The 12,194-nt window shown below is 53.3% G+C and overlaps 2 protein-coding genes across 3 annotated transcripts in view; one reads left to right on the forward strand and one right to left on the reverse strand.

The window, feature by feature from the left end:
* Positions 1-1,860, reverse strand: part of AP1B1 (adaptor related protein complex 1 subunit beta 1) — an 80,168-nt gene extending 78,308 nt beyond the window's left edge. The window contains exons 1-4 of the mRNA XM_073222577.1: positions 1,768-1,860; positions 1,573-1,639; positions 625-811; positions 162-225 (exon numbers count right to left, since the gene is read on the reverse strand). The gene's annotated coding sequence lies outside the window, so the exon portion shown is untranslated. The remainder of the gene's footprint in view (positions 1-161; positions 226-624; positions 812-1,572; positions 1,640-1,767) is intronic.
* Positions 1,861-3,770: 1,910 nt separating this feature from the next.
* Positions 3,771-12,194, forward strand: NEFH (neurofilament heavy chain). 2 transcript variants are annotated; one of them, XM_073222575.1, is made up of 5 exons: positions 3,771-4,727; positions 6,561-6,760; positions 7,785-7,909; positions 9,719-10,316; positions 10,359-12,194. In XM_073222575.1, the coding sequence occupies exons 1-5, from the start codon at positions 3,854-3,856 to the stop codon at positions 11,595-11,597; spliced, it is 3,036 nt and encodes a 1,011-aa protein (XP_073078676.1). In that variant the 5' UTR covers positions 3,771-3,853; the 3' UTR covers positions 11,598-12,194. The 2 variants fall into 2 exon arrangements, with proteins under 2 accessions (XP_073078676.1, XP_036849134.2); XM_036993239.2 differs by having other exon boundaries at positions 9,719-12,194.

Below are 12,194 nucleotides of genomic sequence, written 5' to 3' on the forward strand. Positions count from 1 at the left end.
CTCAGCTGGACGACCTGTCAGAAGCCAGACCCCACCCCAGCCAGCTGCCTGTTTCCTCTCTGGGGGCCACTGCTCCACCCTCAAGCCATCTGGGACCCTATTGTGCCAGAGAAATGGGTCTCTACCCCTTTCATTCTACACCAGGTTAGGCCTGGGCTTACCTCTACTCTGTCACCAGGTCAACTCACACAATCCATTTCCTCAGTCTGGCCTCAGTTTATTCATCTGTAAAATAGGGATGAGGTTTGAGGAGGTACCAAAGAGAAAGTGGTGGCTGAGTTCTCTGCTGTATGCATAGCAGGGACTGCCCTTCACTAGGATCTCATTCTTGAGTCCCCAGTGCTCACTACAGGGTCTACTGTAGAAACTGAATGAATGGAGTGAGTGACAGCAGTGCGTGGCCGATGTTCACAGAGAGCTGTACTGCTTTATCCTTCACACTGCAGTCCTGTTTCCAAAGAGCACTAAGCTGAGGCCCCAGAGAGTCCAGATGGCAGGCCAGGGAGAACAGAGGCTGGAGCCCAATTCTGAATGGGTTCTTCAGTGTGGGTTACATGGAAGCACTTGGGGGCAAGTGGGGCCTGTGGTCAAACAAGTTTGGGGAACTCAGCACACTTGACTCACCTCTGAGGGGTTTCCAGTGCTTGCTGCCAAGTCCAGACTACAACAGTTGCTTCAAGAGCCCTGTTTAACTCCTTGAACCATGAAACTCCTCTCTTCTCCTTTTTGGAGGAATACTTATCTCCATCCTCAAGAAGGTGTCTTGGGAAATGCTGAACTGGAATTTGGGAAGGACTTGAGAATCCTTGTCCTGGGGAGACAATTTTAGAGGTTCATGGGGTTTCTGTAACCTCATTGTTTTGTTTGTGCCTATCACACAGCAGGCGCTCAGTACATGTGATGGGTGAATGAACGAATATATTGTTCTACTGACTTCCAAATGGCAAGAATTGAGGGGAGGAAGGTGAAAGTGATTTGAGACCCAACGACTCAGGGCAGAATAGCTTTTAGTCACCTCAGAGACCACAAGTTAGGCTGGAGAACTGATGGAATTCATTCATTCATTCACCAATAACAATACAGAGCATTACGATGCTGTGGATTAGCACTGGGGAGTGTGGAGGGTACAATTAACTAAATGTGGGAGTAAAGAAGGTCAGGGATGTCTTCCTAGGAGCACCTGAAGGGCTCTTTGAGGCACTGAACTCAGGACTCCCGCCCTCATGTTATTTTTCCAGCCACTTGAATCATGCCTGGGTCTTCTTGCCTGGATTCCACAGGCAGCTGGGATCCTGTGTTGTGGCCCCTGGCCTTGACAGAAAACCCTCTTGGCCCCCTCACCTCTTTTACTGGGCCTGACCACTCCTCCTTATTGTTAGCTGCTTGTCAGCCGTACCACACCCAGAGGATGTATCCGCATTATGCAGATGACTGAGAAAACCCAGAGGAACGAGGCTCTAATGGCAAAATTCCAAGCAAAATGACAAGTAAATGGGGAGCCATGTGAGAGCATGGAGACTCTGCTCAAGCCCCCCAAGTGACATTCTCAAAAGTCTCAGACCAGAAACTCACCTCCATCCTCCCAGCACCAACTGAAAACGAGCTCCTCTGCCCCCTGCAAACTGGAGCATGACTGGATCTTTAAATGGGGGGGAAAATGCTTCATCATGTTCTGCTTCTCCATGCAAAACCAGAAACTCCCTTCCCCCTCCTTCCTCCTCCCCAGCGCAGTCTCCTTCCAGTAAAACGTGTTTAAAGGGACAGTACCATCACTTCCCCGTCTCTGAGGGTCTGCTTGGACTCAGGGGTGTGGGGCTAAGACGCAGGGCAAGGAGAGAAGAACTGGCAGAGCGCTTTCCTGTGGGAATCTGTGTAAACTGAAAGGAAAACCAGTGTAAACTGAAAGTGCAGTGGGGACCGAGATTCAGATGTAGGAGGGGAGTCTACACTGACTTCCCAAGGAGTCTTAAGGCTCGCTCCCGGCAAAGGACTGTGGGGCCTTTTCATTCCCAATGGAGAAGCAGGACAGTCTGGGTGTATATGTGAACTTCACAGCACACAGGGGACTGGACCCTAGCAGAAGCTTTGGCTCTTGGGGTGACCTGCTGGATCACCCACCCACCCCCTCCTCAGTTCCCCGTCTGCATAGCACAGGGATCAGGCAAAGGGGAGATGGCGTACCTCCCTCCCCTTTCCCCAAGGAAAGGGCAGAGATTATCCCCTCTCTCCCTAACAAGGGGCGGGCCCTGTCCCTGGTACTGAAGCAACAGCCGCAGTGCCAACCCCACTCCCAGGGCATTTGACAGGAGAATGAAAACCCTAGAAAAAGTCAAATAACACCAACAGTTTCAGGGTACCCCAAATCCCAGGGACCCCTTTTTCTACCTGACCCATTAGGACTTATGGGGGATTTTGGTACCCTGAAGGCATCCCACCACTTCTCTGGGGACAAGAAGGGGTGCCTATCATGGCACCCACTTGTCTGTTCAGGGGGTGGGGAGAGAAGTGACAAATTAAAGCTGGGGAGAAAGGGAGGGGAGAGGGAGAAAGACGGGCTTTCTAGTTGTGGGAAAGTGGCTGCCATATCCCCCAGCTGTATGTAGGTTTCCCTTCCCCAGTTCAGCCAGAGGACCCCCACCCACTCACACACACACACAAAGTAGAAGCCGCTGGGGGAGCAGAGGGTCTCAAGTTGCAGCCTGTCTCAGGGCACGGCCCCCCTCTTTATATAGGAAAACCAAGGGTGGAGGGACACAACTTGTCCAAGGTCATTTGGCCAGCACACTGATGCTGACCTCAGCGTGCAGATCCTGGCCTGAGTGACTTCCAGCACACCTGTCACTTCCCACCACCCCACACAGGCACCACCAGCTCTCCCAGCTTCATGCCTAGACCCCACAACAACCCCACTCTGGGTTCTCTGACCTCACATTTAGTCCAATTCCTCCTGTCCATTCAGGGGACTCTATGCCCCTTCACTGAGCGGGGCCAGCTGTAGGGTCCCCCGCCTCCTCCTGCAGAGACCAGATCACCCCCATCTGGACTTCCCTCTCTCCATTATCTGCAGTGTCTCCCATACTCCCAATTCAAGGTGGCTTCGGCACACTTCCCAACTCCAGATCCGCCTCCCCTATTCCGCAGCCGGCTGCAAAGTTTCTTGAGCTCTCTCCTGGTGGCCCCTTACCTATTAGAGAAACAGGGTAGCCCCATTCAGGGGTCTTCTATCTCTTCCCTTTGTAGCATCCACCACTGCTCCACTGAGGATAACCTTCTCTCTCCCGTATTCGGGGGCTGGCCGCAGACACTCTGCATCCCCTATCCTAAGGGCCTATTAGAAAAATCTTGTGGCCCTTCATTCAGGGGTCCTCTCTTCCTATTAACCACAGTCTCCCACCGCTCCATCCTGGAGGCACCCTGCCCATATTCCCGTTAGGTCTCCTGTCCTCTCCCCATTTCGGGCCCCTTCTCTTATTCTGAACACAGAAGCAGGGTCTTCCGAACTGCACCCAGGGGTCCCCGCTGGTCCACTCCGGGAGTCCTCTACCCCGTGACCCGACTTCACGAGGCTTCTCTGACCGCCGCATCACCTCCCCGTCACTCCTCGGTCCCCCCTGCCCCGCCCCTCTCACTGCGGCGGAGCCTGCCGGCCCGGGCCGCGGGGGAGGAAGCAGAGAGGGCGGGGCCCTCCTCCCGCGCTCCCCCCACCCCCCACCCCCCACCCCCCGCCAATTGCCAAGGGGCTGGACCCGGCCGGGCTGCTATAAAAGGGCCGGCGTCCCGGTGCTGCCGCAGTGCCGCCTGCCCGGTCCCGGCCCTGGGCTCCCACTCCGCCGGCGGCCGCACCTACTCGGCCATGATGAGCTTCAGCGGCGCAGAGGCGCTGCTGGGCGCCCCGTTCGCGCCGCTTCACGGAGGCGGCAGCCTGCACTATGCGCTGGCTCGCAAGGGCGGCGCGCGCTCCGCGGCCGGCTCGTCCAGCGGCTTCCACTCGTGGGCACGGACGTCCGTGAGCTCCGTGTCGGCCGCACCCGCCCGCTTCCGCGGCGCGGCAGCCACCTCAAGCACCGACTCACTAGACACGCTGAGCAATGGACCGGAGGGCTGCGTGGTGGCAGCGGCGGCGGCACGCAGCGAAAAAGAGCAGCTGCAGGCGCTGAACGACCGGTTCGCCGGCTACATCGACAAGGTGCGGCAGCTCGAGGCTCACAACCGCAGCCTGGAGGGCGAGGCAGCGGCGCTGCGGCAGCAGCACGCAGGCCGCGCCGCCATGGGCGAGCTGTACGAGCGCGAGGTGCGGGAGATGCGCGGCGCCGTGCTGCGCCTGGGAGCCGCGCGGGGCCAGCTGCGCCTGGAGCAGGAGCACCTGCTGGAAGACATTGCGCACGTGCGACAGCGCCTAGACGACGAGGCCCGGCAGCGGGAGGAGGCTGAGGCGGCGGCGCGCGCACTGGCGCGTTTTGCCCAGGAGGCCGAGGCGGCCCGCGTCGACCTGCAGAAAAAGGCTCAAGCACTGCAAGAGGAGTGCGGCTACCTAAGGCGTCACCACCAGGAGGAGGTGGGCGAGCTGCTTGGCCAGATCCAGGGCTGTGGCGCCGCGCAGGCGCAGGTACAGGCAGAGGCGCGCGACGCCCTGAAGTGCGACGTGACGTCGGCGCTGCGGGAGATCCGCGCCCAACTCGAAGGCCACGCGGTGCACAGCACGCTGCAGTCGGAGGAATGGTTCCGAGGTTAGCAGGCGCGCGGGGGTGTGGGGCAGGGCGCCCCTTGCGGTCGGGTAGTAAGGAGCAGGGTAGCGTGACCCGAGAGGACGCGGCTGGAGTTGGCTTGGGGGTTCATGGCTTTCCTGCAAAGTGCATGCCCCTGAGTTAAATAACGGTTTCACTTTGGGCCTCTTGTGGGACGTCGCCCACTTCCCACACCTCTGGGTTCTCCTTTGGCTGCTCTCTTCCAGGGCCCTTACATATATCCTTCAGCTCCAGGTCCCCGCTGCTAACCAAGGTTAGGTGACCCCACTCAGAGGCCCGTCTCCATCAGGTTCCCTGCACAGCTCAAAAGCGGTGCTGGCTTAAGCCACAGGAACTGGGGACTCTTTGCCCTTCAAAGTAACATGCCTTCCTTACCCAACACTGCCCATCCCCCTTTCCTGCACACTGCAGGGGACCCCATTCTCCTGACATCCTCCCCTATCTTTCCTACTACTTGAGAGAAAGGGTGAGTCATTCTCTTTTCTCCCTGGGGCCCATCACCACACCAAGTGGTGTCCAGAGCTGAGGTGGTCCGTCAAACTTTTAATTTCCCATCTCCCCTTCGGAGAAGCTGGGAGCCTCCCAAATCTTCCCGCCTCCCAGCCCATTGCTGCCCTGGGTCAGCTAGTCCGCAGCAGCTGCAGGGTGACCTTGGCCAACACTTGCCCTCCCTGGCTTTCATTTATTTTGGTGTCAAAAGGTGGGGTCAACCAACTGGGCTTCTTATTCTGCAAAGCAAAGTGATTCTTCCTGAAACTGTGTAAAACTTTTGCATTATTCTTGGGAGAGGGTACAGAGGCTTCAAGGATTTTCCAATGGGTCTGTGATCCACAATAGGTAAGAACCCTCAGCCACCTGGATGGTTTCTAAGTCTTAGCCAGCACTAGCAGAGAAAGATAAGAAGGCTGGGGTTTGGATGCATAGCCGTTCCCCTTCCTTTTCCTCTCCTCTGCAGTGGCAGAACGCTCCCCTCCCCCATCTCTGCACCAAGACTCCTCGCAGAGCAAACCCCTCTGCTCTCTTGGGGCTTGCCCTCCACACAGGCCAACCGTCCCAGGACTTCCAGCCCACCCACCTGGCTTCCCTTTTTCCTCTTGCATTCCCAAGACTCACGCCTGAGTGTCACTATGTCAGAATATAGGATGTTTCCGTTCAGGAGATACAGATCAGTCTCTAGAACTCCACTGGCCCCATAAGGGCTTCTGGGAACCAGCAATCCATTGCTCTCAGGAGCCAGGGTGTGGCTGCCATTGGCACAGGGGCTCCAGTGCTAGAGAATGTGCAACTGGGTGGAGGAAGGGACAGAGGAGCCTCAGGCTCTGCAGTGACTTTGGGCTCTGCACAGAAGAAACCTGCAGAGAAGGGGCTGTGGCCACATGGTGGCTCCCAGCACCTTCATACCTCCAAAGGTCACAGTCTCATTAACTTATTTGGCCACAAGCTCAGAGTGAAGCCCCAAGAACCACATTTTGCATATGAACCCCCAGCACTACCAGCTCTTGCTGGGAAGCTGAGCCAGGAATTAGGGCTAGAAAAGGGGGCTTTCTCTGCCCTGCAGGTTTTCTGAGTTTGGGGAGACAGAGTCAGATCTTTAGAGCCAGATATATACTAGATTTGAATCCCAGTGCCATTTACTAGCTGAGCGGCCTTGGACTGTAGTCATTTTCCTATCACAAAGGATAGGGTGAGTTAAGCATCCAAGATGGTGCCTGACACCCAGGTGGTCCTCAACTCGTGTGTTACCTTCTGGATCTGGGGCACTGGAAGTCAAATTCAGCTGTGTCTAATCCTGTGCCCTGCCCTCTTCTCACCCAGTGCGGTTGGACCGACTGTCAGAGGCAGCCAAGGTGAACACAGACGCCATGCGCTCAGCACAGGAGGAGATAACTGAGTACCGCCGCCAGCTGCAGTCCAGGACCATAGAACTGGAGGCGCTCAAAGGCACCAAGGACTCTCTGGAAAGGCAGCGCTCCGAGCTGGAGGACCGTCATCAGGCTGACATTGCATCCTACCAGGTGAGCAGGGATAGGGCAGAGAGCCAGGCCGCCTCCTGGTTGGGTGACCTTGAGCAAGTCACTGACCCTCTCTAAGTGGGGCTGTGGCAGTTAACACCAGGGGACTTGGAGTCAGACATACTAGGGGTACCACTGTGTCTTTCTAGCTGTGTGACCCCTGAAAAATTATGTGCCTCTCTGAATGAATCTGCATTCATTCCATCAATGCAATGAAAAAAACAAATGCCTGCTTTGCAGAGCTGTGAAGGTTAAAAAGATAGGCAAACTTCTCATGAGATGAGTGTGAATGTGCTCAGCAAGGTCCTGATCACGGTGGGCATTTGGTAAACAATAACCAGTGTCTGTGAGGGTGAGTAGCTTGGGGAAGGCCTTGGGAGATTCTTCCCATTAAAAACAACTGGCAAAAGAAAATACCACTTTTCAAGAACTTATGCAAGTAGTATGTGGCAATTGTAGAAAGAATTAGAAAATGAAGAAAACAAAACAATAAAAATCAGTCATAATGGTTCACTTAAAGCCATGAACAGTGGGCCTGGGGACGGGGGAGGAAGCTCCAGTGTGTATTTAACGTGTTTCTGTGTATTGTTTCAGTCATCAATAACAGATTCTTCCGGAGCCCTTACTGTGTTGCAGGCACATTGGAGCATTGGGGAAACAATAGGGAGCCAAAGAAGACAAGGCTCTGTTTCCAGTGAGCATTTTCTAAGCTTAGGAGAGCTGCAAAAATTCACCCATCATCCCACCTCCCAGCTTGACCAGTGATGATTGCCATTGGTGGCTAGTGTGTTTCATCACAGACTGCTCCCCGGGCTGAGGCTGTATGCATACACACAGCAAGATCTTTTACTCTAGGTGGTTTCCGTATCTATCAATGGGGCCCCCACAGCTTTGACAGGGTGGGTGTTGGCCACAGCAAGCCTGGCTGGCTGGGACTGCTTTGAGTTTTTAGAGTCCACCCCAGGTCCTCTACTGCTAAGGGCCAGGCGCTAGCCAGCGTGTGATGCGTGTGACCTCTCCTCCCCAGGAAGCCATCCAGCAGCTGGACGCTGAGCTCAGGAACACAAAGTGGGAGATGGCAGCCCAGCTCCGAGAGTACCAGGAGCTGCTCAATGTCAAGATGGCTCTGGATATCGAGATTGCTGCCTACAGGTAAGGCAGGCCAGGGCCTGTGAGGTGGTGGGGAGCCTGTATGTTCTTTTGAGAAGCTAGGCCTTAGGTTTCAAGCCCTCAGAGAGACAGCCTGCCTGTCTTAGAGGAAAAAAATTTTTATTGTGGTAAAATATATACACATAAACTTACCATGTAGCTATTTTTAAGTATACTGTTCAGTGGAATTAAGTACAGTTACATTGTTGTACAGCCATCACCACCATCAATCTCCAGAACTTTCTCCATCTGCACAAACTGAAGCCCTGTGTTCGTTAAACAGTAACTCCCCACCATCTTTCTCTCTTCCCCCAGCCCTAGCAATCATCATTCTACTTTCTGCGATACAAAAATCTTAAGAGTGACTTATTTTCATTCTGACAATGACTTAGAGGGTCAAAATTCCTTAGCCCCTCCCCAAATTCAGCCAACCAGAGGCCTGCTTTGGAGGGAAAGGAGGTACTTGAGTTGTCAGGGGCCTTATAACTCTTAGTTTCTTAACACCCTGACCATTTGTTTAATGGGGAAATAAATGTGGGTGATGATAACAGTACCCACACCATGAGGGCATTGGAGGAGGGGCTAATCCTGCTCAGGAGCTAATCTAGGTACCACTGAGCTGCCACTGAGAAAGCCCTCAGCAAATGGTAACCATGAGACCTCCCAGCTTGACAGTTTCCTGCTGAGAAGCAGGGCTGACCTCATGAGGACCTGTCCCAGTTGCTGGCTGGTGACCCATCACTTCTCACCTCTTGGCTCTAGTCTGTAATCTTGCTACTCAAGAACCAGCACAATGGGGGGAAGGCAGTATAGCACAGAGAAGACAAGTAGTGACTCTACAGCATCTTACTATGCTGATGGACAGTGACTGTAATGGGGTATGTGGTGGGGACTTGATAATGGGGGGAGTCTAGTAACCACAGTGTTGCTCATGTAATTGTATATTAATGATACCATAAAAAAAACCCACTAACATTTGGCTGAATTGTGCTTAGAAGTCTTATTATCTATTATTTAAAAAAAAAAAAGAACCAGCACAATCGGCATCAACAAGCTTCAGAAAGGCCCACTCTCAGGCCCCACACAGACCTGCTGAATCAGAATTTGCATTTTAACAAGATTGCTGCATGTTACACAGGCTGTTAACTCTGCAACACACTGGCCTCCAGGGGCAGGCAGGCATGGCCAGGTCTTTTTCATTCATTATTTCATTGAAATGACCCTCGGAGGTAGGGACTCTTATGACTCTTTTTACAACAAGGAAACTGAGGTTTAACAGATTTGAGTAGCTTAGCTATAAAGTCATAGAATTAGTAAGTAGGAAAAAGAAACTGCTGCCATCAACCTATCCCTAAAACCCAATGAATAAGAATATAGGTGACAGGGACCCTTTAAATTCAAATGGGAACATTCTAAGACCTCTTAAATCCAAATTTATAAATGTGTAATTGTTTGCTCAAGCTCCCACCTTTCTCTCGAATAACCTTTTATCTGAGGAACAATAAATGTAATTTCTGTTAATGTAGGCTCTCACCTTGGAGGGCCATGTCTCAGGGGAAAGAAAAGTTGTTTGATTTCTTAAGGTGCAGCCTTAGCTGTGTTAAATGAGAGCAGTGCCATTGGGGTGCATATTTTGGGTGGTCCCTGGGATGATTTGCTAAGTGAGTTTCTCCAGTCTCAAAGTACCCACTCCTTCCTCCACCAAAGTTCATTTCATTGGATGTTGTGGAACTTCAGAGTAACACAGGAAGACCCCAAACTCAACAATCTGCTCTAAGTTAATAGTAACATGTTCCCTTACCCATTCTGCAGAAAACTCCTGGAGGGTGAAGAGTGTCGAATTGGCTTTGGCCCGAGTCCTTTCTCCCTTCCAGAAGGACTCCCCCAAATCCCCACCATGTCTACTCACGTAAAGGTCAAAAGTGAAGAGAAGATCAAGGTGGTAGAAAAGCCAGAGAAGGAAACCGTAATTGTGGAGGAACAGACTGAGGAGATCCAAGTGACTGAAGAAGTGACTGAAGAAGAGGAGAAAGAGGCCAAAGAGGAGGAGGGTGAGGAGGAAGCAGAAGGGGGAGAAGAAGAAGCAAAGTCCCCGCCAGCAGAAGTAGCATCCCCAGTGAAGGAAGAGGCCAAGTCCCCAGCCGAGGCCAAGTCCCCAGCCGAGGCCAAGTCCCCAGAGAAGGAAGAGGCCAAGTCCCCAGCCGAGGCCAAGTCCCCAGAGAAGGCCAAGTCCCCAGAGAAGGTCAAGTCCCCAGTGAAGGAAGAGGCCAAGTCCCCAGAGAAGGCCAAGTCCCCAGTGAAGGAAGAGGCCAAGTCCCCAGAGAAGGTCAAGTCCCCAGTGAAGGAAGAGGCCAAGTCCCCAGCTGAGGCCAAGTCCCCAGTAAAGGAAGAGGCCAAGTCCCCAGAGAAGGTCAAGTCCCCAGTGAAGGAAGAGGCCAAGTCCCCAGAGAAGGCCAAGTCCCCAGAGAAGGCCAAGTCCCCAGTGAAGGAAGAGGCCAAGTCCCCAGCTGAGGCCAAGTCCCCAGAGAAGGCCAAGTCCCCAGTGAAGGAAGAGGCCAAGTCCCCAGAGAAGGCCAAGTCCCCAGTGAAGGAAGAGGCCAAGTCCCCAGAGAAGGCCAAGTCCCCAGAGAAGGCCAAGTCCCCAGTGAAGGAAGAGGCCAAGTCCCCAGAGAAGGCCAAGTCCCCAGTGAAGGAAGAGGCCAAGTCCCCAGAGAAGGCCAAGTCCCCAGTGAAGGAAGAGGCCAAGTCCCCAGAGAAGGCCAAGTCCCCAGTGAAGGAAGAGGCCAAGTCCCCAGAGAAGGCCAAGTCCCCAGTGAAGGAAGAGGCCAAGTCCCCAGAGAAGGCCAAGTCCCCAGTGAAGGAAGAGGCCAAGTCCCCAGAGAAGGCCAAGTCCCCAGTGAAGGAAGAGGCCAAGTCCCCAGCCGAGGCCAAGTCCCCAGAGAAGGCCAAGACTCTTGATGTGAAGTCCCCAGAAGCCAAGACCCCAGCAAAGGAGGAAGTAAGGTCTCCTGCAGACATTAAGTCCCCTGAAAAGGCAAAAAGCCCTGTCAAGGAGGTCAAGTCCCCAGAGAAGGTCAAGTCTCCTGAGAAGGAAGTCCCCAGGAAGGAAGAGAAACCCCAGGAGGTGAAAGCCAAAGAGCCCCCAAAGAAGGTAGAGGAAGAGAAAGTTCCAGCCACACCAAAAACTGAGGAGAAGTACAGCAAGAAAGATGAAGTGCCCAAGAAAGAGTCTCCAAAACCTGAGGTCCAGGAGAGGGAACCTGCTGTGGAGAAGCCCAAAGAATCCAAAGTTGAAGCCAAGAAGGAAGAGGCTGAAGACAAGAAAAAAGCAGCAACTCCAGAGAAGGAAGCTCCTGCCAAAGTGAAGGAAGAGGCCAAACCCAAAGAGAAGACTGAGGTGGCCAAGAAGGAGCCAGATGACACCAAGGCCAAAGAACCCAGCAAAGCCGCCGAGAAGGAGCCGGAGAAGCCAAAGAAGGAAGAGAGGCCAGCAGCGACTGAGAAAAAAGACGCCAAGGAGGAGAAGGCCGCAGAGAAACCCCAGACGGAAGCCCAAGCCAAGGAAGAGCTCAGCAAGGAGGGCCCCAAGGCCAAGATGGAAAAAGCCGAGAAGTCTTCCAGCACAGACCAGAAGGACAGCAGGCCTCCAGAGAAGGCCACAGAAGGCCAGGCCACCAAGGGGGAGAAATAAAGCAGAGAAAAAAGAACATCCAGAGCAGCCAAAGAAACTCGGGAGGGTCTGGGAGCTCAAGGATTGGCGTGATGAATTTTCACTTTATTTCTCTTTTCTTTCGGTAAGAAGAAACTCTTAGATGATGGGGCCTATGATTCACCAAACAGGAATTTCTGTTAGCGATATGTTAGCAGGAGAGGGCAGTCCTAACCCCTGGCCCCACATCCCAATCCCTCCCCAGGCGATGGACAATTATGTTATGATAGCTTATATAGTTGAATGTGATATATGCCGAATGCCATATGTAAACACTTGACTGTAAAAACTGCCCCCTCCTTTCCAAATAAGTGCATTTATTTCCTGTATGTGCAACTGACAGATGACCGCAATAATGAATGAGCAGTTAGAAACACATTATGCTTGGGATGTCTTAACCTATTCCTGAATGCCTTCTGTTTTCCAAAGGAGTGGTCGAGCCCTTGCCCAGAGCTCTCTATCATGGGAGAGCTGGAGCAGGTGGGGCTGGGCATTGGCCACTGAATCATGCCAGGGCACACTTTTCCACTGAAGTCCACTTTCAATTGCTTCTGTGCAATAAAACCAAGTGCTTATAAA

This window comes from Manis javanica, chromosome 15, assembly GCF_040802235.1.
Source record: "Manis javanica isolate MJ-LG chromosome 15, MJ_LKY, whole genome shotgun sequence".
Taxonomy (NCBI): Eukaryota; Metazoa; Chordata; class Mammalia; order Pholidota; family Manidae; genus Manis; species Manis javanica.